Source organism: Carassius carassius, chromosome 14 (assembly GCF_963082965.1).
Source record: "Carassius carassius chromosome 14, fCarCar2.1, whole genome shotgun sequence".
NCBI classification, from domain to species: domain Eukaryota; kingdom Metazoa; phylum Chordata; class Actinopteri; order Cypriniformes; family Cyprinidae; genus Carassius; species Carassius carassius.
The window spans coordinates 10,439,049-10,462,177 of record NC_081768.1 but is presented as its reverse complement, the minus strand read 5'-3'; the positions used below and the strand labels follow the sequence as shown (position 1 = coordinate 10,462,177).

The following is a 23,129-nucleotide window of genomic DNA, read 5'->3' as shown; positions in this document are numbered from 1 at the left end:
ACTAAATGATTTAGTATTGGTAAATTTGATTTAGGCAAATATATAATTAAATTAATTTGAGTCTATTAAATATTACAATAAACAGAACTCTCCATTGGGACTTTCCTGTAGGGGGCTAGCTATCATGAGTCACCAAGACGCAGTCAGACTGAGTCATTGAACTGGTTCATGTGAGATTCAGCTATTCAGTGACCGGATGTTTGTTGCTATGGCAGTTCAGCTTATCCATGAAAATAACATTTTAAAACTCACGTAGGCCAACAAATTGTATTTCCTTAGTAAAAACTGTAAGCTTTACCTTAATAAACCGTAACAGTACAACATCTCACAGTAGGCAAACAATTGGTTACATTATAACCATATATATTAAATATTTATGTCCCATGTTTAGATTTAATTCAGATTTGTTATAAATGTTGTGAACTGTAAATAGTGTACATATACAGAGGAACTGGTCAGTTGTTTTTCCTTTCTTTTGTTCCTTAACTGTCAGTATTTTGTATTAATGTTTCTTCAGAATATTACTGAATTCTAAATGATATCGTCACTGTAAACAAGCTAGGAAAATATTCTAAAATTCTAAATTCACACACATTTGAAAATAAAACTGGAATTTGCTAACAGACACGAATAGATGTGCCGAGACATCCTTGCACAATCTGTGGATCATATGTCCAGAAATTAGCACCCGTGTTCCTACATGAACGGCGTGAATATACGGGAACATGGCCAAACCGCAGTTACCAAAAAAATAACTTTTACTGTTCATTCACTTCTGCAGTGCACTAGATGGTGCTCTAGCGCAGAAATTGAGTATTCGGGAAGTACTGAAAATCACCTGTCTGTAGCTGTCTAATAACCCTTCAGACCTTGAATAGCTTGTTCAGGTCTGTTTGATTAGAGTTGAAGCCAAACTCTGCAGGGCTGCGGCTCTCCAGGACCGACGTTCGCCAACCCTGGTCTATGCTCAAAACTGAAAACTTCTGGGAAATTTTGCACCGCTTCTGTTTTTTGTTATTTAGGGTAAAACTATACCAGTCCATAATATAAACAAAAAAAATCCCCTTATTGATATCTGTCCTTGTAAAAGTAGCCTACATATAGCGTGTAAAACGTGAAAACTTTAGGTTGGAGAACGTGTAGTTGGTGAGATGATGCAAATTCCCAGTTTGAACAAGTTTGTGAGTATTGCAGATCCTGGACACAAAGCTAAAATCCCGGACCTGCTGATCCACTTTTAATTGAAACACACAGGACAGACAAAGATACACAGCCCCCTGGTTACAGTTGTTTTGTGTGTGTGTGTGTGTGTGTGTGTGTGTGTGTGTGTGAGAGAGAGAGAGAGACTGAAAAACATTTATGCCCTATTTAGGTAATTTTATCACATATACTTTTTTCTAATATATTTTTTATTTATTTTTTATTTTTTTCACACTTGACTGCTAATTTTATTTATATATGACCTTCCTGGTTAAACAAGTAAATAAGTAAAAAATAAATCGTCCTTTATATGACCATTTTTAGTATTTGATTGTATGGTGGCTATGGATACGACACAAATACTTTCACACACAAAGATCAACTGGTTTACTGGGATTTGCTGCAGCTGGGGTTGTGTCATCAGAAATAACCATTAACACTGTTCAAACAGCGATCCCAAAAGTTCTGACGTAAATTAAAAATCACACCCGGATGTAAGCCTTTTAAAAAGCAGCACAATCAGAGGGGTTAAGGAGCACAAACATTCAGACCCACACAAACATCCTTTGTCTGTTTACAGTGTTGGAGAATGGTGGTAATAAATCACTATATACTGTTATTAAGCCGTAGTACAGTTGTCAAATCATATAAAACGTAAATGCAAGTGTCTTTTATGAACATACACTTACACAAAATCCCATTAAAATTTAACACAATGGATTCTTTTACAAGCAATGTTATCTTTTTTATTTCTATAACATCAGGATGCCAAACGATCTTTTTTTGTATGGATACACAATACAGTCAATATGAACAAAATGTCAGTTTTATAAATATATATAATGTCCTGAACTACAGCATTACTATTAAAGTGTACTTAAACATGAATACAAAGAACACTTTTAGAAACTACTGTGACCTGTGCAAAAAGAAATAAGGCCTAGAAAGTTAGGTCACCTCGAATCTCGCACAAAGGATGTAGAGAAGTGAAATGTGACAACAAAAGTCTCTTTGTTGCACTTTCTAGTGGCCTTTCCCTTTTTCTTGTATTTGTGAAAGGAAATAGGGGACAATTTGAAGGATTGAATTCCATGAAGAGGAATGTAACCCAAACCCTTCTAAAAATAAAAGCTTTTTTTAGATAGTGTTCACCCCAATACCAACAGTTTTTACTGTACTTAAAAACAGGTTTATCTTCTTCCAAAAGCAAGCAAAAGTGCAACAATCTTCATCATTGCTCAGAAAATGCAAATATATTGTTCTTCTGAGAACAGATTCACATCAACTCAGCAGCACTGAAATTGTATGGAGATGATAGAGAAAAATACTGAATGTAATACTTAATTTACAAATTCTGTAAAATAAGCTAAATAGCTGACTGTCTGCTCTTTATTTGGCCATGCTACTAAACTGGGAGTTGTAGAGCTCTGGATAATACATTTTATTGCACATAATGTCTACGTATCCTGTTCCTGTGCTATGCTTTAGACCGTTGCGTATTTTCAAAGTTACACCAATGAAGAACATAGAACGTTAAATCTACAACAAGCAGAATACACGATTAGCTACACTAGGATCTGCAGAGGGTGTGTGACTCAGTTGGACCTGAAATCAATTTAGTGAGTCATTTCTACAAGAGAGTTTTATACAAGCACTTTTTTACCCTACAGTAACTATAATTGAAATAACCATACAATACTTAATTATCCAAAATCTTTTTGAAAGTTTTTTTTAAATCCACCTGGCTAAAAAAGCTCTTTTCTTCATCCTCTCACTTTAGAGTCGACTAAGTCTGTGCCAAGACGTCACCACTTTTTCAGGATTAGCCATGGAATCTCTCCATTGTTCCACTGCCTCAGGAGAACTGTTGTCAAAACCCAAGAGGACCTGGAAATGAAGGAATACATATTAAGACTGAAACTTAGAGGATAGTAAGATTTATGAATGAAATGAAAACTTTTATATAACAAGGATGCATTAAATCAGTCAAAAGTGACAGTAATGTGATGTATAATGATTTTAAAATTATATTTCAAATAAATTCTGCTCTTTTGAACTTTCTGTTCATCAAAGACTCATGTTTTCTACAAAAAAAAAAGTTTTCAACATAATAATAATATTAAATGTTTATTGAACACCAAATCATCATATTAAAGAATGATTTCTGAAGGATCCTGGCTACTGACAATTCAGCTTTGCCATAAGTATATTACAATAAAAAATATTTTTTTAATATTTCACAATATTGCTGTTTTTTTTTTTATCAAATAAATGACTTGGAACCTGTTCCATACTAAATGGTGTGAGTTATAGTACTGTATGTATTTTGCTCCAAACTGACCTGTCCAAGCAGGTGTTTTCTCCGAACAGAGCCACGGCTGTAGAGTTTTACTGCCAGCTGCAGATTCTGCTCCTGGCTGGTGATGGGCAAGTGAAGCACTTCACCCCATTGGATCTGCCCCCCTGATGACTTCCTCACCTTCGTCTTCCTCTTCAGTAAGACCCTAGCCTCACTCAACAACTCAACCTTCACAAAGAAATCTAAAGAGAACAATCATTTGCAAAGTTCTTTTTATCAACATTGTCATATTTGTCATATTCACTCTTCCACAAAAATAAACTAAGGAGGGAAATAAGAAATAGGAGGATTTTCAGGAGAACAACATATACCGTATATATTTCAAATGGACTAGGATGTAAAGTTATGTTATTGAGAGTGTGCACTCACTCTGTGTAAGTGGTGAGGAAGAAGATGGAAGGTTTTGCACCCTAAGGATCTGGAGTTGCATTCGACTGTTCACTGGCTGGAAGCACAAGGCCAGCTGAATCTCAGCATGACACACCTACAGAAACACAGGCAGACAACAAAATAATCCACAATAGGGTTAGGTGTTATGATGCATGTGTGTGTATGTGTTATGGAAGACTACCTGCTGTGACTGATTCACTGATTCATAGTTGAAACCCAGAACAATTTCTGACCCAGTAACAACCACACACAGCCATTATTCATGAAAAAAAAACTTCCTCTAGACCAGATTTTCATTCTGGAACACAGTTCTGTCAATTTCAAACACCTCATTATTGAAAAGACTTTCTTTTCAAAAAAGCTATTTTCCCTGTCAAGTGTTTGGTTTCAGTCACATGCACACACATGCAAAACGCATTGAACCATCCATTTACAAATGTTCACAAAAAGTTGGCCAAATCAGCAAATAGTGCCATATCTGATACCTGTATGTGTGTGTGGCAGCATTCAGTAGGCCAAACAATGTTTTGATGACCTATTTACAGAGAAATTATGTATAAAGATGATAAAGGGACACAGTAACATTTCTCATCTTGCAGAAATAAATATCAGAAATTTTATATACATTATGTATATGTATTTAGATGTTACTAATGATCAATTTATACAATTTCATGCATATAAATGTGAACTATAAATAACATGTAAGTGTATGTGACCAGACTACTGTCCAAATCGGGGTTGGTAAGATTTTTTTGTTTTTGAGCCTTTTACACTCACTTAAGGCTGCATATATTTGAAATACTGTAAAAACAGTACAATTCTAAAATATTTGTAGGATTTAACATAACTGCATTTTATTTTAATATATTTTAATGGTAAAGCTGAATTTTCAGCAGTCATTACTCCAGTCTTCATGTCACATGGTGTTCAAGAAACATTTCTTATTATCAATGTTGAAAACAGACGTCCTTAATTTTTTTAGTGGAAACTACGAAACATTTTACAGTATTCTTTAATCAATAGAAATGTAAACAACATTAATTAACATTAACATTACTTAATCACAAATTAACAATTGAAATCTTTTGTAACATTTTATTTCCATAAGCTTTAGACAGATCAGTATTTTAAGGGTCAAGAAGTGCTTTTAGCAGTATTGAAATGTCTGGTTCCAGGACATTGATTTCTTCCTCTCACTGTCTGTTTCAGCCCCAGTGACCTAAATATCACAGGAGAGACCTCAGCAGAACTAGTGCAGCTGTGTAATTTGTGATGCAAGTAAAATGTGTGGTCCAGTGGGTGAGTGCAGCACTGTGGGAAATTGCAAGTGGAAGTTTTTTTCAAAGAACCTAACTATCAAATTAGGAGGGATCTGTAAAAGGGAAAGACATTTGGGATTAGATATGCAGTCACAAAGAGATACAGCAGGTGAAGACTCACGTGTGTTTTAGAGGGAGGCTTGAACTCCAGCCAGTGCTTTGTTTCCTCCGGTCCAAGTGTTCGCAGAGATAATACACACTCTCCCAGTGTACGCTTACGTGGTGTGTGAGCCTGCAAGCGCAGCACCAGTGCAGATCTGCGTATCTGCTCTAAGTTAAGAGTGAACACGAATGTCTCCATGAAGACAGTGTCCTGAAAGCGAGACGATATACTGAGAGGGATAATTAGCTACAAACTAAAACCGCAACAAAACAATACTACAAGCTCTACATGTGTTTTTGCTTTTCTGAGGAAGTATGTTTTTTTTATGCAGCTTTGGTTGTGTGGGACTTTTCAGTCCAGCTGGAATGGTCATTATTCAAGAAACACAGGAGGGACTGAAGGGAGGGCTGAATAATTCACCACAATTCATTTAAATGATGACGGAGCTGCCAGTTTTATATATATAAAAAAATTCTGTGTCACATGATCATTTGGAAATCATCCTAATTGACCGATTTGGGTATTTTAACATTTCTTATTATTATGTTTAAATGTTGAAAACAGTGCAAACTATGATACATTTTTTCAGGATACTATGATGATAAAAAATGTAAAACATTCATGTGAAACTAAAATCTTTTATAACAAATTTCTTTACTGCTACTTTTTATAAATGTATCAGCATCCTTTCTGAATAAAACAATTTCTTTAAAAATCTAGTGTATGTTGCTTGCAAAATATTTTATTTAATTAGAGTACATGGTTGTTTTGAATGGCTGCCAAAGCAGAAAGGTACCTTTTAGAAGCAGATGGATTTTTTTTTTGAAAATCAGGCATCTAGCAAGGGAATAATGCTAATCATTTTAACCCCTTGATATCACCAATGCTGAAGCTTGAATTGAATCTTGGCTGTTGTATGTTTTATGACGGCTGATTTCACTTACTGCTGATGCTTCCTTGATGGTGCTCTTAAATCGCACTGGCTTGGTCATGGTGAAGACTCCTTTAACCCCAATCTTCTGCACCTCCACTGCATCACTATACACACTCAAGTCCATACACTAAAAGAGAGGGAGTACCAAAATGAGAATAAATGAGAAACGGTGAGAAAGGACGACAGCAACATGCACAGTTTATGAGCTTTTACAACCACTAAAACTACTGTATGTCAACAAAGGGCATTTCTCAGAGAAGGAAAGGAGGCAGGGCCTTGTTACCATTAGAAAATAATTGACAGAAATAAAACAAAACAAATAAGATGATATAAGAGATCAAGCAGTGTGTTAATATTATAAACAACTCACACTCTAAGATACAACCCCATTTGGTAACTTCCAAACATATAGTAAATCACGCAAATAAATGAGCATTAATATATTATATATGCTATATATTATGTGTAAAATAAAGAAGCAAAGACCGACAGATGTACACAATGAGTTATTTTTCAATTATTTGAAAAAAGAGATTAAAAATAGCTGGTTGGAAATGTGATCACTTGTTAAAGGTCTCTCAGATCAGCACAGAGGCTCCATTCAGCTGGATTCTAGATGGGACACAATGGCCTGTTGTAGACTAGCAAAGCCTCTCCTGGATGAAATCATACCTTCACTAAGGTGATCCACACCTGCTCCACTGCCTCTTCATACTTCAGGTGCACACACACTTTTCCCGGCTCAAAATCCCGCTCATCACCAGACAGCGTGATGGACTCTATGCACGCACACACACACACCCATGCAAAAACACATACAATTTTTTTTATAAATAATATTCTGTTTAACATTCATAAATCCTGTTGTTAATCAAGAAAAAGAGGGACAAACTAAATAAAAAATTTAGTTTCAAAAACTTTCCGCTCAGTGTTAATGTAATACACTTTCAATTAAATAAAAAAAGTAGAATGGTAGACAGAAATGCAATATATAGTTGAGTTTATTATTTGTGTTATGTGTGTAAAGATCCACAGACCTGCATTCTGAAAGTTATCTGAGGACTTCAGGGAAAACATTTGGAAGTAATTACTGTGTCTGCCCTTTACGATTTCACAATCTGCAGTCATCTGAGTCTGTCCTGTGTGTGTGTGTGTGTGTGAGTTTGCTTGACAGTCTGTGTTTATGTGTGTACACGGTGAGGAGAGAGGGGGTAAGATTGTTGGGAAATAAAGGGTCCAAAAAGACCCTGAAAAAAACAAAAGCAAAATCAAACAAATGAAACTGTAGTGGAAATTCCAGCCGATAGTGGAGCGGAACCCTTTCCAGAGAGTTCTACTGGAAGGGAGTTTTGAGGGTTCTTTTGGAATGCGCTTGTCAATGGTTACGACTTCAGTGTTCCGTCATGAATGGTTACCTAGACTACGGCTACTCCCAAAGGAATCCTGAATGGACGATGTGCTGCTCTGGACACTGGATACAGAATCATAACGCTTGGAGGAACAAGAGAGGAATAAATGTTACTAAACAACAGCACTGCTAATCATTAAATAGCATTGTAGTATGTATACACCACACTTCAATTAGGAATTTAATCTGATCTGATTGATAAAAAAACATAAATACATTTTGACTTAAAAAAAGAAAGAAATAGAAATAGAGATCCCATGGTAATAATGATTTCTGGGATACTAACAATGCATGGAAGTAGTATGATTACTAAAGTTATTAATAATTATTAACCTTAGTAATCATATTACTTCCGTGCATTGGAAGTTTATTATTAAGTTATTAACTAAGATAAACATTGAGCTAAATATTCCAGTAACAAATGCAACAAAACGTTTTTGAATAAAACTTAGCAGTTAATGGATCTTGCCTTAAAGTTGAAATTTGATATCCAGACTAACTAGTATTGTGTTTATATAAATCATTATAAATAAAAGTCATAATAATGTTTACTAATTATTATATACCTCTATAATATACACTACCCTTTAAAAGTTTGCCAATTGTTAGGATTTTTAAAAATAAATTAATACAAAGAAATATATAAAAAATTGTGAAAAAATTTTTATCATGTTTGCATAACTACATTAAGCAACACAATCATTTTCAACATTGATAATAATAAAAAAAGTCTCTTGAGCACCAAACAGCATTTTAGAATGATTTCTGAAGGATCATGTGACGTGTGTGTGTGTGTGTGTGTGTGTGTGAACTCACCTGTACGTGGCTCTGAGGGTTTGACAAATCATACATGGAGAGACTGAGTCTCTGTTTGCCACTGTGTTCCAAACCTGTTAAACAAACAGACACAAATCATTTAATTCATTTTCCTCTTAGAAAGAGTTTTAAATACTTTCACTTTTGCGGTTGATTCAGTACATCAGATTATGCAACAAAAGTGATTCCATTTAAAATGTGTTCCTCAGTTTGATATTTACAAATGAGCGTTCAGCCACAGTAAAGCATTAGAATGATCTGAATATGGCCTCTCAACAATATGATCTGGGACATTTAGAGCAAATCTGCCATGAACAATTGGGGATTTAGGAGCAGGAATAAAACAGGATTACGCACAGGTGGGTAGGAATGCAAATATTTGAGGTTACATGCTGAGAAGTTACGTGCTGCTGTGTGATGCTATGAGGAAGTGAAATTGCACTCTTTAAACAACACATACAACACATACAAGTAATTAACAGGCTTGGGGTTTTAGACAGATCTTAAAGTATCTCACCTGTGCCAGGACTGTTGTTGGGTTTGTTTTTCAGAGTGGGGCGTCTCAGTGAACCTGGTGACACGTAGCTGAGCATATGACTGCTGTTTAATGTCAAATCAGGGTCATACATCACTTGACCGCCTCCTGCGAGCTCTGCCTTCCTTTCTACAAAAGTGGTCCTTGTGGCACCTAAAATCATTCAAATTTCTACTTAAATATGTAGGCCTACTTTAAAATGAAATATAATTTAATAAAATAAAAAATATAATTAGTTAATTAAAATAAACTGACTAAATAAATAACTAAGTCATACTACTTACTCTGTTGCCCAATGTTGTAGCCAGAGTACTGTGCTCCTCTTGGCTGGATGTAGGAGGGTTTGAAGGTTGGGATGATGAATGGAACGTCCCGGCCGTCCGGAGGCAATTTAGACAACAGATAATCCTCTGATACTCCAACATTCTTCTTCACATTAGACTCAGCAGTTAATTTACCAGGAGGTCGAACCTTAATCACTATAAAACATTTAATTGTATACAAATACACCTTTCATAACTCATATATGTAGTTAGATTTATATACAGTATATTCTGTACTTGCAAACGAAAACTGCACTCATGAGGAGGTATGGGGAGAGAGACTTACTCTGAATCTCTGGTTCATGTTTCTTGGACATAAATGTCCTGCAGCAGTTTTTAATATATTCCGTCATATTGAGGATCTGCACAAAAATCACAAACTAATCACGTAAAAAGATACTTATATGAATTTACAAGAAACTGTACAACGTTGGACAGAAATCTATCATTTCTTGTCACTAAACATTTCCAAAACAATGTCAATTTCATCACGTCAACTTATGTTTTGTGTGTAGTAGAATTTTGTGGTGGAAATCTATTTTTGAGAGAGAATAAATGGAAACATTGGTTGCTGTAGTGGAAATAACACAACAACTATAAACGACACATTCAAAATGACTGAAAATATGAGCTGAAGATTTTTCACACGATGCCCCTGAATAATTGATTTCATTAGATTATCAACGTTTTATTCATGTAATAATGATTTTTCGTGGTATTTTGTTTTTGGGATAACGTTACAAAAACATAACAATCCAAAAAATTATGATTGAGGCAATTGATGAATGATTAAGGCACTAACAACAGACAAAAAAAGAATAAAAGTGCTCGCAGTAGCCCAAAGCTGCAGAAATACATACAAAGCCTGAACATATATTAAAAAAATTTTTTTTTTTACAATCAAGATTTAACAAAGAATATCATGTTTGTGTATAAGGTTGTACGTAGCCTACTTGTGCTGCTGTCCGCGAGGAGATGAAACCTCTGAGTTCTGGGTGCTGCAGGTGCTTCTGAAGCATCCAGTGAACGGCAAAACTTCGCCTGCGGCTGGGTCCTAGTGTCCGGCGGTTCCTAATAACACCGCTCAGGAAAAACACCACACTGTCTCTTTGATCACTGTGGCACAAACGAAAGCTAACACTCCCACACAGTCACGCATATTATGTATACTGATTCTTCAAATCTTGACACATTCAAAACCTCGTTGTTACTGACCTCTTGTGATAACTAATATGTAGTGCTACATCAAAATGCAGGTCCTTATTATAATAATTGTCAAATTTGATCAAATGCCAAAACTTTTTATGAATAAATCTAAATCTGCTAATAGTAAACACAAACCAACAAAAGTTCAGGTCATCAAATTTGTATTTATTGATTGACCAGTCTCTCTTTACCTGTCAAACAAAAACAGTTACACAGAGGAAATTCTGCACATATGCAATAAGAAATTCTGAGCCAAAATAAAGACCTTTTAGACTTCCCGGGGAAACGGGTGCTGAAGGTGCGCTGCAGACTCCTGTCAGATATTTAGAACATTTTCAGAAATGTGATTTTGTAGTACGTGCAAGCCTGGCAGCTCTCTTACTGCTTGGGGTCACCAAAGGTCGAGAACAAATGAAAGGGGTGCTAAAATACTCACATTCACTTTGAGAAAATGTGACACAGGTGCCACTAAAAGTAGAAAAACAGATCCAGCTTTACAAAAAAACAACAAAAGCAAAAAAACAACAACAAAACAAGACACTTAAGGATCTGCAGTTTTTTTTTTTGCAAGCAAAAGCACAATGGGTAATGTAGAACAAACTAGAACACAACATAAATATTCTTCTGTGTAGGGATACATGCGTGTGACTGCAGATGACAATGACAGCCAAGCAGCCTAATGAAAAACCTGCATTATGAAATATCAAACACCAGCACACTAAAGAGCGGACAGAGAGGGTGATGACCACATGAGAGTCCGGATCCACAGAACAAACGAAATGAAGAAATGCAGCTGCCTGATGGGTAGTGCAGTAACAGGAAGTCCAAGATAGAGGTATGGGGCCATGAAGAGGTGAGAGGTCAGAGTAAAGCCTCAGAATGGATGTTCAGAGACAAATATTGTGAGGCGGATGATTGAACTGCCTCGGAAGTTGATGACGTTGTTAACCGTAACCATCTCTAGATCTAGAACGATGGTCTTCGGTCCTTTAATGGGCCGGGCCAGAACCAAAGTTGCACTGATATTACTGGTTTGCTGTGGAAAAAGAAGGGAAAGAATCAGAAATCAGAAAGAGCTTTATTGCCAAGTATGCTTGCACATACAAGGAATATGTTTTAGTGACATAAGCTTCCACTGCTTGGGGTCACCCCCAATGTTTTGAATGTTTTCATATTTGTCACTCTTTCTATTCAGAGCTGAAACACTGCTTGCCCACATGGACAAATTATATGAAAACAAACTCTTTCAACCATTTCAAATGATATTTGATTAGCTAAGGGACTCCTAGCACCCATAGAAATTTTGTGGATTGGCTCCAGAGTAATTTTACCAGGCTCACAGAAATCCTACAGCTCCCTCTAGTGGTCAACTTTATATATAAACTAACATTAAAAAGTATGCAGTAAGATGTTTTAAACGTTTTTGTAAGAAGTATTTTATACTCACCATGGCTGTATTTTTTCGATAAAAAATACAGTAATATTGTAAAATATTCTAAAAATTTTAAATAATTGTTTGCCATTTGAATATATTATAACATTTAATTTATTCTTGTAATGGCAAAGGGTAATTTTTACTTCAGTCTTCAGTGTTCAGTAAATTCAAATATTTTGTAACATAATAAATGACTTTACTTGACCCTAAACTTTCGATAAGTAATGTCATTGTTTTACAACAGGCATCAGTTATACAAACAGAAGCCCATTTACCCGCATGTAAAACTCTCGCCCCTCGTTGCCAGACTTGATCTGAAAGATGTAAAATGCTCCAGGGTAACGTGTGGTGGCCTGCATTTGAAATATATCGGCAGGAACACTGCGGCCAGAAGACAAATCCATATGCCTGTACAGAATAGTGAAGGGTCGTTCCCGACAAGCGGGATTCTCTGCAGAGCACATGCATTGACTGAGAGAAAAAGAAAGTATATTCAAGTATATTCAGAACATGCTGCAATTGTTCAACAAAAAGTCAAATGACTGACAAAAGCAAACAGGTTTTCTTTTGCCAACATTCATGAACTCACTTCTCACTGAGTTCTATGTAAGGTGGATCACATCTAAGAGGGTCCAGACATGTGTAACCTCCCTGGAAATTGAAACACACTTGTGCTGCTGTACAGGTGTTGTTACCAGACTCGCATTCATTGTGGTCTTGAAAATCAAACACACAACAGACAGAAGTCAGGTTATCAATATCATAATGATCATTAACAGCAGCAACAATAACTACAACGTCAAGGAAGCTAAATGGTGCAGCAGATATGAAATACTCTTGTGTTCATAAAAATTCTCTAAATAGCTAATGCCAAAAGCAAATTAACTAAGAAAATGGCCATAAATATTTTTTTACTTGATACCTTCTTAATTGTATTGTGTTAAAAGTCCCTCTCTCTATACATACATACATATATGTTACTATATAGTTATAATGCATATTATGCATACTGAAGGCAAATGATGCAAGTCATTACTATTAGCATCATATACAACACAAAACGGTTTATCTCTCTGTAAAACTACACTTGTCACAAAAATGGTAAGAAATATTTTTGTTTTAGTAGTTTAATTTGAAAAATGTGAAACCTACGAACATAACAAAATATAAATGATTCAACAAAATCACATTGAAAGCAGCACACAAAATAAAAATGTAGCGATACCTTCACAGCTCCTTCCATCCTCATACACGTAATATCCAGGTGGACAAATGCAGGAGAATGATCCTGGTGTGTTCACACACGTGTGCTGACAAAGGAAGTCTGAGAAACTGCACTCATCCAGATCTAAGGATGGGTAGTGATACATCACACACTATCAGTGCACACAGTTACAAATACAAAATCAAGCAACACGCATCTTAAACCTGTCTCTAAAAGCTCTAAATTGTTCTGGGTCCCCTGTCTCTCTCTATTCTTATCGTCTCTCTATTACCGTTGCAGGTGGTCCCATCAGAGGCGAGCTCGAAGCCCTCATCACAGGTGCACATGAATGAGCCGTATGTGTTCAAGCAGCCGTGAGAGCATGGGTTTGTCTCACACTCGTCCACATCTGGCAAGGCAGGAAGAGGAAGAAGATGGGAGATGTCAAGATTTTCAGTAAACTCTCAAACTAAACAATAATGATGTTCCTGTGTATGTGTGCACCTTGGCATGTCCTGCTATCAGCATTAAGAAGGAATCCAGGGCTACAGGAGCAGGAATATGAGCCAGGGACATTAGCGCACAGCTGCTGGCAGTAACCATAGCGACACTCATCAATGTCTAAAGAAAGGTGAGTTAGAGAGCACTAAATACGTAAACAGTAGTCACAACTAAATTGGTGTCAATTAAGATTATTTCATTGTTTAAACAGCAAACAAAGTAACAATTTGAATGGTCATATTATTTAACCTTAGAACAAACATTAACTGGATTTTATTTTACACTACTGTTCAAAAAATAATTTAAATTTTTCTAAAAGTTTTTACATGAAGTCTCTTACGCTCTTCAAGGCTGCATTTACTTGATCAAATATACAGTAAAATATTGTGAAATATGAAAATGTAAAATAAATTATTCTATTTTAGTGTACTTATAACTGCAGTCTTCAATGTCACATGATCCTTCAGAAATCATTCTAATATGTGACCCTGGACCTCAATCTTTCGAAACTAAGATGTATACATCATCTAAAAGCTGAATAAATAAGCTTTCCATTGATGTATGGTTTGTTAGGATAGGACAATATTTGGCCGAGATGCAACTATGAAAATCTGGAATTTGAGGGTGCAAATAAATCGAAATACTGAGAAAATCGTCTACGAAGTTGTCCAAATGAATTCTTAGCAATGCATATTACTAATCAAAAATTAAGTTTTGATATTTTCGGTAGGAAATTTACAAAATATCTTCATGGAATATGATCTTTACTTAACATCCTAATGATTTTTGGCATAAAAGAAAAATCGATTATTTTGACCCATACAGTGTTTTATGGCTATTGCTAGAAATATACCCCAGCGACTTAAGACTGGTTTTGTGGTCCAGGGTCACATTTCTTATTATTCAATATTTAAAACAGTTGCGCTGTTTAATATTTTTGTAGAAATCATGATGCATTTTTTAGGATTCTGTGAGGAAAAAAAAGATCAAAAGAGCAACATTAATTTGAAACAGAAATCTTTTGTAACCTTACTGTCACTTTTGATTAGTTTTATACATCCTTGCTGAGTAAAAAAGTTAGTTCTTTAAACAAAATCTTACTTACCCCAGTGTTTTGAACAGAAGTGCTCTTTAACATAATGAAAACTGGTTTGTTAAAGGATTTACTGTGTACATGTTGTGTCACATGAAGACACCACAAATTAAAGCATATAACATCAGACTATCCATTCATAATGTCTGTAAATCTTACCTTGGCACTGTCCACCCACCAGCCAGTAGCCCTCAGTGCATGAGCAGGTATATCCACCGGGTGTATTGATACACACCTGAGTTGGGTTACACTGGTGTGACTCTGCCTCACATTCGTCAACATCTATAAAAATGAAAGATAGCCACAGTCAGCTCCCACTTGTGCTTTTCCCACCACTATCCGCTTTAGAAACTCACCTAAAACAATTAATCTTCTTGTATGTAACTTCACAACACTTAAATGTTTAATTTTTATCAGAATACTTAATCTGTCCCACTGATAGCTTGCCCTCTGTGGACAGATGTTCTTTACTTTAAGCTTAGCAGGTCTGTTACACCTCGAACTCCCATCTCGACCTCATAAATCTTACCTTACTATCAAATCTCACACAAATAGCTAATCTTACAAAACGCATTTCCAAAACTGGAGTTCATATCTCTCTGTTCCACTCTCGCTCACACATAATCAGCACAATTCCTTATGAGGGCATCATATGCTTTAAAAATACCAGAAAAAGCACCCTTGCTTCTCAGACCATGAAGTCACATGTTTTAAAAGTAAGCAAACGTTACTATGAAAGTGATGAGGGCGTGATGGATTTGGGGGACCATGTGAAAGCCAGATAATTTGTTTCTTTTGGTTAAAGCTGCCAACAGTCCCACTGTTACTATATGGGTAGAGTGATGCAGTGGGTCCTGGCAAACCAAGCTGAAATTCTAAAATAAGTTACTTGTGCACTTTAAAATAACCCATTCACTTGCATTTGGCATTTCAATGAAAGCATCTGACTGTACAGTATAATCGCAAAGGTGTAATTGAACTTTTGTGCTAGCAGCTCAGATGCTTAACTATTATAGACATCACAAAGCATTATTATGAGGTGGAATCATTACAGCAAGGTCTGATAGCAGAGACGTGTTCACATGAGACATGAGGCCCAGCCGGGCCCCGGAGAGTGAAGGAGAGCATCTGGATTACATGTGCTATGTACTATCACACATATCTGATCTAAGGTGAAAGGATCTGGAGCATTCTGGGAATGCCAGCATTTTGGAGATCAGATCTGATCCAGAGACTGTGCAGTAAATTTTGCACAAGATTTAAAAGAGGGTTAAAAGAAATACATGGTGTGTAAATGAAAGAGAGGGAAACGTGTCTGCATTTAAAAGAGGAAGAGAGATCAATGATATAAAATGCTGACGGGTCATATAATTCATGTGGTCAGAATCGTGACTTTTACTAGACTTTTAACAAGTTTACTACAGTACAATTCATTAAATTTAACAGGAGGCCCACAAACCAGATGCTGCTGAGGTCATTAAATCTAATCTTCACATCAGAGATATTCAGTCCCTTAAAAGTAAGCCCAGACGAAATCTAAAGACTCAACTCACATTTGGAAAATCTGCAATTCTGTGAAATGGATTTACACATGGTAAATAACGTTCTAATTGCCAGCTGAAAGCAAAATCAACGAACAAAAAAGCAAGAGGATGGGGAATTTATATGAGTGACGGGAATTATAATTCATGCTCACACAACATGCTTGTCTTATTTAAGCAAAACAAGTCATCAATCAAAAAAAAAAAAAAAAATAACTTTTCAGGCATGGAAAATGTGTAGATGATTAATAGGAACAAACAGGTTGAGGTCAATCCAGGACCCAGGAATCTGGCACCAACTCAAAACTCTTGCTTCTATATGCAAATCTTCATTCCAGAGCCACACACTGATTGTTTTAGTTATATCAAAGGCATTTACAGTCCACCACTGCAATAGTTCAAGCAGGCCGGTCAAGCAACACTTGAATTAGCTGGAATCATTAAACTAATGTGAGGTGTACAGAAAGCCATGGTAGCAACTATGTTTAGTGTGGAATGTCTAGTGCAGCCACAAGGAGAGTCTTGTTTGAAAGTGAAATACAGTAAAACAATACAATAGCGAAAAGTGCAATAAGATGGTGAAATTTTCCTTATCTGAAGAATCTGAAATATCTCCTGCAACTCTTAGGAGCTGCTCAACTCTTACAGCTTGATCTACACCATCCTACACTGACTTTACACAGAAAATACAAGATGCATTGTTGATACAAAAAAAATAATTCAAGAAATTAATACATCTTTTAAGTGAGAATTAATTGAATTGATCAAAAGTTACAACAAATATATTTAAAATCATTTTTTTTTAAATAAAGATTTCTATTTCAAATGAATGCATTCATTATATAATCATGAAAAAAAAAACTATATCAGGTTTTCCATAAATATATTAAGCAGCACAACTGTTTTCAGAGCAACAGCTGTTAAGAATTCAGCTTTGCCACCACAGGAATAAATTACAACATTAAATCTACAAAAATACAGAAAATTATGATTTCATAATATTACTGTTTTTACTGTATGTTAATCATTTAAATGCATGAGAGACTTCTTTCAAAAACATAAAAAAAACCTTACCAACCCCAAACTTATGAATGCTAGTGTATATTTAAGAAAAAAAAAAGCATTACATATAAAGTTCAATGACTCAGAAATAATACTGACATCATACCTCAATTTCCAGACGTCCCACAAAGCTAGAGCACATTAATTAGTCTGCGGTACTAGACCCACTCCACATTTGCTGACAGACACCAGTTACAGTCCTACAGCCTGAGTAGGCAAGCTTCAACTTGACAAATCAAACAATTTTGGATATTTTTCAAGTTCCCACCCAGAAAAAGATAATTTAAGCTCTTGAATTTTGGATTTTATGCAAAGCATCCACATTCCTGAATCACAAGTAAGCTTTAGATCTTCTTTTCTCAAGTTTCTCCTGAACTGTCTTTCAGAGGATTGCATGGATTTTAGAAGTGCCTATGAGCTTTACTGAGGCTAAACACAGGATTGATGGGATTTATGATGGCACATTTCAGGCGCTGACTGGGTTGACTGTTTTAGTCCTTCAAGTCTTAGCGCCACTGGCAAGAAGAGGGCATTCCCTGGCTTTCACAAACACACATGCTAACATTAAGATGAATAATGGAATGGTGTAACACTACATACTTCCTGTACGATTTCTGTTTCATAACAGCGTCCCTTCCCTTAACATAAATAACAAACACACCATACAAAGAACACAAATTGCTCAGTGACAGGTCTCATTCAACAACCTGACTTCATGTTTGGCACGAGATGCTGAGATCACAGTGGTTTGTCTTTACGAAATGCTGTTGTACTGAATGTCTCAGTGGCTCTATAAGACCGTTATCTGTGTCCAAAATTGAACACAGCACATAACATTCATCTTCATTACTCAGTCCAAGTTTTTCCCAGGTCAGGACATGTGCATTTCCGCATACGCACATTCATGAGCATATCTGTGCGTGTATCTTTTTTATAACATGACTGTCTTGGGGCTTAAAAGGTAACAAATCTATCATTTTGTGATTCTGCAGAGGAGCAAGAGAAGACTGGAGAATGCATTAACTGCAAAGGCTGGCACCAATTCGAGACAAATCCGCAGACAATATCGAAAAATACAGCAAGCAGTCATTTGCGCTACCATTTATCATATGGCACGTGAAATAGGTCACCGCACTGACATGCGTAAAGACTCAGACAGAACAATATATAACACCTATCTAGATCACAGCAATAAATCCCAGAAGATATCACAGACACCACAACCAGCTCAACAGCTTCAACAGAAGCAGACCACATAGAGACAGTTGCAAACTGATAATTTAGGACGGTGAATAAGACACTCTAAAACAGTCTCGTTGAATTGTAAAGTTGGATCCCAGTAAGCAGGGCTAAATGCCAGTTCCTGTGTGTCTTCCTGCCTCTTCACAAGATGTAGTTTGTTCTGAGGTTCCACAGTATTTTGTGGTTCCACACTAATGACTGATCCAGTCCAAATTACGAGATTCACTCTGCTGAAGTCTTTAAGATGCCACTCAGCCCACCACAGCCATTACTAAATTACAGTCCAGCACAGACCTGGGTCTTTGCCTCATTTCAGAGCGAGAAGACCCATGGAGCATTGCAGAAAATGAAGTAAACATAAGACCACAACCTGATGTGACCCAGAGTTAATATCGACCATGTCTCAAAGAGTCCTATTCTTAGCTTAAGTTATTATCAAAAAATGGCTTTGCATATGCATGAAGTTCTTCTTGTGCACTAAACTTGGATTTAGTACTCTATCATGTATCACATATTGTTTTAAAGCACTATGACAAGGCATAATCACGTTTAAAATGTAATTATCTGTTTTGTTATTTGTGTATCAATGTGTATGAAATCTTTTGGTTTGAACTTGCAACCTTTTAAGTGCCAACTTTAACTAACAGTATCAATAAGTCTGGGATAGAGGATAGAGGAATGTATAGGAACATGAAGCAAACTTACCAACACAAGTGCCATCGGCACCAAGTGTATATCCAAGGATGCAGGGAGTGGTCCGGCTCACTATTGGGTAGCTTGGACCAGAGCCTGGACCAGTACCTGCTCCAACAGGAGGAACGTTAGGAATGAATGGTTCAGAATATCCCAATGATCTGTCAGGGTACGACTCCTCGGGATAGGAAGGCTCAGGATTGGAACGTGGACTGTTTCGGGCATAGGGTTGGGAGTAGAGTCCACGGGGGATGCACAGGTATCCACCATTCTGATTTACACACTGCATGTCACCCCGACATGGGTCTGGCAGTGTCCGGCACTCATCAATGTCTGAAAGCATATGTTAAGAGGTGGCATAAACAGCTGTATATGAAACACAAGTTTCAATGAACACTTTAATAACATGGCAGAAGTGTCACTAACCGATACACTGTCTGGCACGGTGGTCATAAGTAAATCCATCTGTGCAAGTCTGGAGAGAAACAGGCATTTTATAGTCAATCCAATAGATAAACAGCAGTTTATGGAGTTCTTTAAGTAGTTATGTTGAAGTAGCTTGATATTGCTATCGTATGTCAATGTTAATGTTTATGTCAAAGATGTACAACAGAACTGGAAAAGAAAAAAAACAAATACAAGTAAGGCACTCTTATTATGACATACAGTGAGCAACAGAGCCAAGCTTGAATGACTCAAAACTAAATTCACTTACCTGACTTTTCCCACAGTGAATGCAGCATATGATACATATTAAAAAGGACAATGTTCTATAAATAAAAAACAAAATACCTTTGTAAATCATCGTGAAAATAAAAAACACGAAAATATTTAAGTTTCATTCATTGGAATAAACACTTAATGTCCATTCTAAACCAAAAATATGAACAAACACTCCTCGATAAGTTTTTACAAACTTATTTTCATGGTTTACATATTCTTTTGAAGCACCATGACAATGATAACATTTAATCCTTAAAATTTTATAATATGTGTTAACATCTGTTAAATATGTCACTAGTAGGGTCTTCTTGTTTTTTTTAGGTAAATAAAATACTTATTCCAATAGTGACTAGTATTAATTAATTTACATAATCATCATATACCAGCATTTCTTAATTTGGTATAGTTGCGATCCTAATAGTGACAAGTAACTATTCCATTGTTGCTGGTAACAAAATAGAAATGTCTTACCACAATGGGGATCTGTGGTTCGCTATTAACTGCTCACTTCTGTCTAGTAGGTAGGCTATTTCAATTGTTGCTACTATCCTTTCCAGTTTCACTACAGTAGCTATCCATTGGTATTAGTATTTGTTCTATAGAAATTAAAGCCAGCTATTTATTGGACGTTAGTATAAATATGAATCATTCAGACTGCTTGGTACATATGGCAAGCTATTAGATAAGCATATGACAAGCAAGAAAAGGAATCGAATCAATGGCAGTTAGCAACTGTCACTGGTTACAATGGAATAGTTACTTGTCACTACTGAAATGGTAGCTAACAGCAAATGACTAAGTACTATTGACTAATTGAATAGATATTAGTCACTACTGAAATAAGTACTAGTATCTAATCAATAGCTTAGTCAGTTGAAAGGTATATGATTACTTAGTAGCAAGTCATAAAAAAGCACTATGGCATAAAATAGATACAAGTTAGTTCTAAGTAATGTATGCTAAAACGGCTTGAAGTGAAGCACCAGCTGACAAATTAAACTCACCTTTTGTTGGTTGACCAACTCAAGCCACGTAGTTCAAATAACATGTTTATGTGGATCCTTGTGGTTCCCTTGGAAAGAACGTCACACCGTCGACCCGTAAACCCCTGGCAGTAGGAAACGATTTGATCTTTGTGGTTTTACTATCTTTACGGTCTCGCAGGACCCAAAGCGCAAAACGAAGTGCCCAAAGCGCTCCCTCCGCGTACGCGCGTTCACTTGAATGTCGAGACACTTGGCTTTGGTCACCCGATGCGGCCGCTCTGTCGACCGATGGCAGGAACGTGTGAGAACATTGACCAATAGTAAGAGATGGGTCTTACTATATAAAAAAGAGAAAACTTGCCGTATTTCTCCGTACTCGGCCCACTCCACGGATTGTTTAGCAATGCAAATAAACGGGCCCCCAGAGCACTTGGCCAACAGCTGGATCCCATCAAACACAGACAGCCCCCTTTGGAACGAAAGCGCGCGCGGGGAGCTGCCACAGACCCAAACGAGGAGAAGGAAGAAGGCAGTGAGGAAAACCGAGCAAAGAATCTATCAAATCACGCATCATTAAATCGTAAGACTCACCAGCCTGCTTAAATTCAGAGGAGACTACTGTACGTTATGGTGTGGAGGTTCCACGTCAGACAGACCCCTTTAAACTTCATCACAATAAAATAAAATGAAAAAGTTACTTTAAGGACATACAATTCCGACTAGGTGTGTAAAAGACAGACAGAACATGTATTTACATAAAATAAACGCTAGTTTATATTCTATTTGTAAATAGTTTATTTCACAAAAAGTATTTATGATGAAATTAAATAAACATTAAACTGTGTTAGTGACACTAGAGCCGATGGCTCAGAGTGACACTATAAATGACAATTTGTCACAATTTTTGGAACCTTAAACATTTTTTAAAACCTTAATTTAAGCTATTTTTCTATTAACCTAAAAACATGGAATCTTAATAGATTTCTTGTCAAAAATGATCAAGGGCCCATTTAAATTTATTTTAAAAAGTTGATTTCTGCCCACTGATTGGACATTACCATGGTAAGTGTCACTCTGACCTGCATCTAATTAGGTATTGGCCAGTGTAAATTTGCTGAAATAGCCTTGTACCTAACCTTTGTGCTGTTGACACAATCTGCCCACACACTTAGGCTGCACATACACAGGCAGAATTTGTTTTGATTGTATCCTTTTATGTCAACTAGCTTTGCTTTTGCTTTTGTCTATTGATTAATTGGGTTTAGAATAGGTTTGGCAGCATAGCAGTCCAGATGTGGACTGAATTCAGCAGGGAAGACTGTGCTGGGAGACCAAAATAGTTTATCAGAGAATTTTGGCATGGATTAGGCTAGACGATGGAGTCAGTGGTCACATCACTGGGTAGCATACTGCCACACTCCCTCTCTGCTGCTCTCTTAAAAAAACTCAACCATTCAGTGGCAGCTGTGTGAACTCAGTAACCAGGCTTACTACAGTATGGCAAAAGAGCAACTTTTTGGAAAGTTGCATCAGTTACAAGTTCAATGAGCCATTAAACGCATCAGCGATACATTACAGATTTTTTTTATAATTGCTCAGACATTCATTAGACTCTTTAATACAAACATTTTCTGGTTCGAAGTGATCAAAGTCTGCCAGATTAACACACCCTCTAGGCAAAAGCCCATTTGGATTGAGATCTTGAGATATAAAAGAGGTTTAGACTTGATCGGACGCTGATAAAACAGACAGCAGAGTTATGATAGTTCAAACACAATCTAACAGCAGGAAAAACGGCTGCAAGGAATGTGGGAGGCTAAAGCAGGTGTTCCCTGGTGAGGGCAGGGTTATTTTGTCTGGCTTTGTGAGTGCTTGTGTGAGGAGAGTTCGCATTAAAATCTGACACCTGCTTACATTCACTATATCCAACACCCTCAAAGTGTTTCACAATGCATTTACTTTAAAGCATCACAGATACTCGCTGGGATTCAAATGTGCCGTGACAATTGAGAGACTCAAACAAAACTATTAAAAAAGGTTCAAACATGCACTG

General features: G+C 36.5%; 2 protein-coding genes across 2 annotated transcripts; both read right to left on the bottom strand.

Moving 5' to 3' along the window:
* Positions 1-1,920: 1,920 nt before the first annotated feature.
* Positions 1,921-10,459, bottom strand: LOC132156524 (tandem C2 domains nuclear protein-like). The gene is made up of 12 exons (XM_059565491.1): positions 10,344-10,459; positions 9,677-9,752; positions 9,352-9,546; positions 9,050-9,220; positions 8,533-8,606; positions 7,724-7,799; positions 6,981-7,087; positions 6,319-6,435; positions 5,393-5,584; positions 3,929-4,043; positions 3,542-3,741; positions 1,921-3,087 (listed from the first exon to the last, which is right to left on the bottom strand). Exons 1-12 carry the CDS (start codon positions 10,407-10,409, stop codon positions 2,977-2,979), a joined length of 1,500 nt encoding a protein of 499 aa, XP_059421474.1. The 5' UTR covers positions 10,410-10,459; the 3' UTR covers positions 1,921-2,976.
* Positions 10,460-10,740: 281 nt separating this feature from the next.
* On the bottom strand, positions 10,741-21,596 carry LOC132156921 (fibulin-5-like). Its single transcript, XM_059566000.1, has 11 exons — positions 21,095-21,596; positions 20,083-20,137; positions 19,794-19,842; positions 19,380-19,700; positions 14,989-15,111; positions 13,740-13,856; positions 13,528-13,644; positions 13,257-13,379; positions 12,621-12,747; positions 12,307-12,502; positions 10,741-11,632 (listed from the first exon to the last, which is right to left on the bottom strand). Exons 1-11 carry the CDS (start codon positions 21,136-21,138, stop codon positions 11,471-11,473), a joined length of 1,434 nt encoding a protein of 477 aa, XP_059421983.1. The 5' UTR covers positions 21,139-21,596; the 3' UTR covers positions 10,741-11,470.
* Between the last annotated feature and the right edge of the window lie 1,533 nt (positions 21,597-23,129).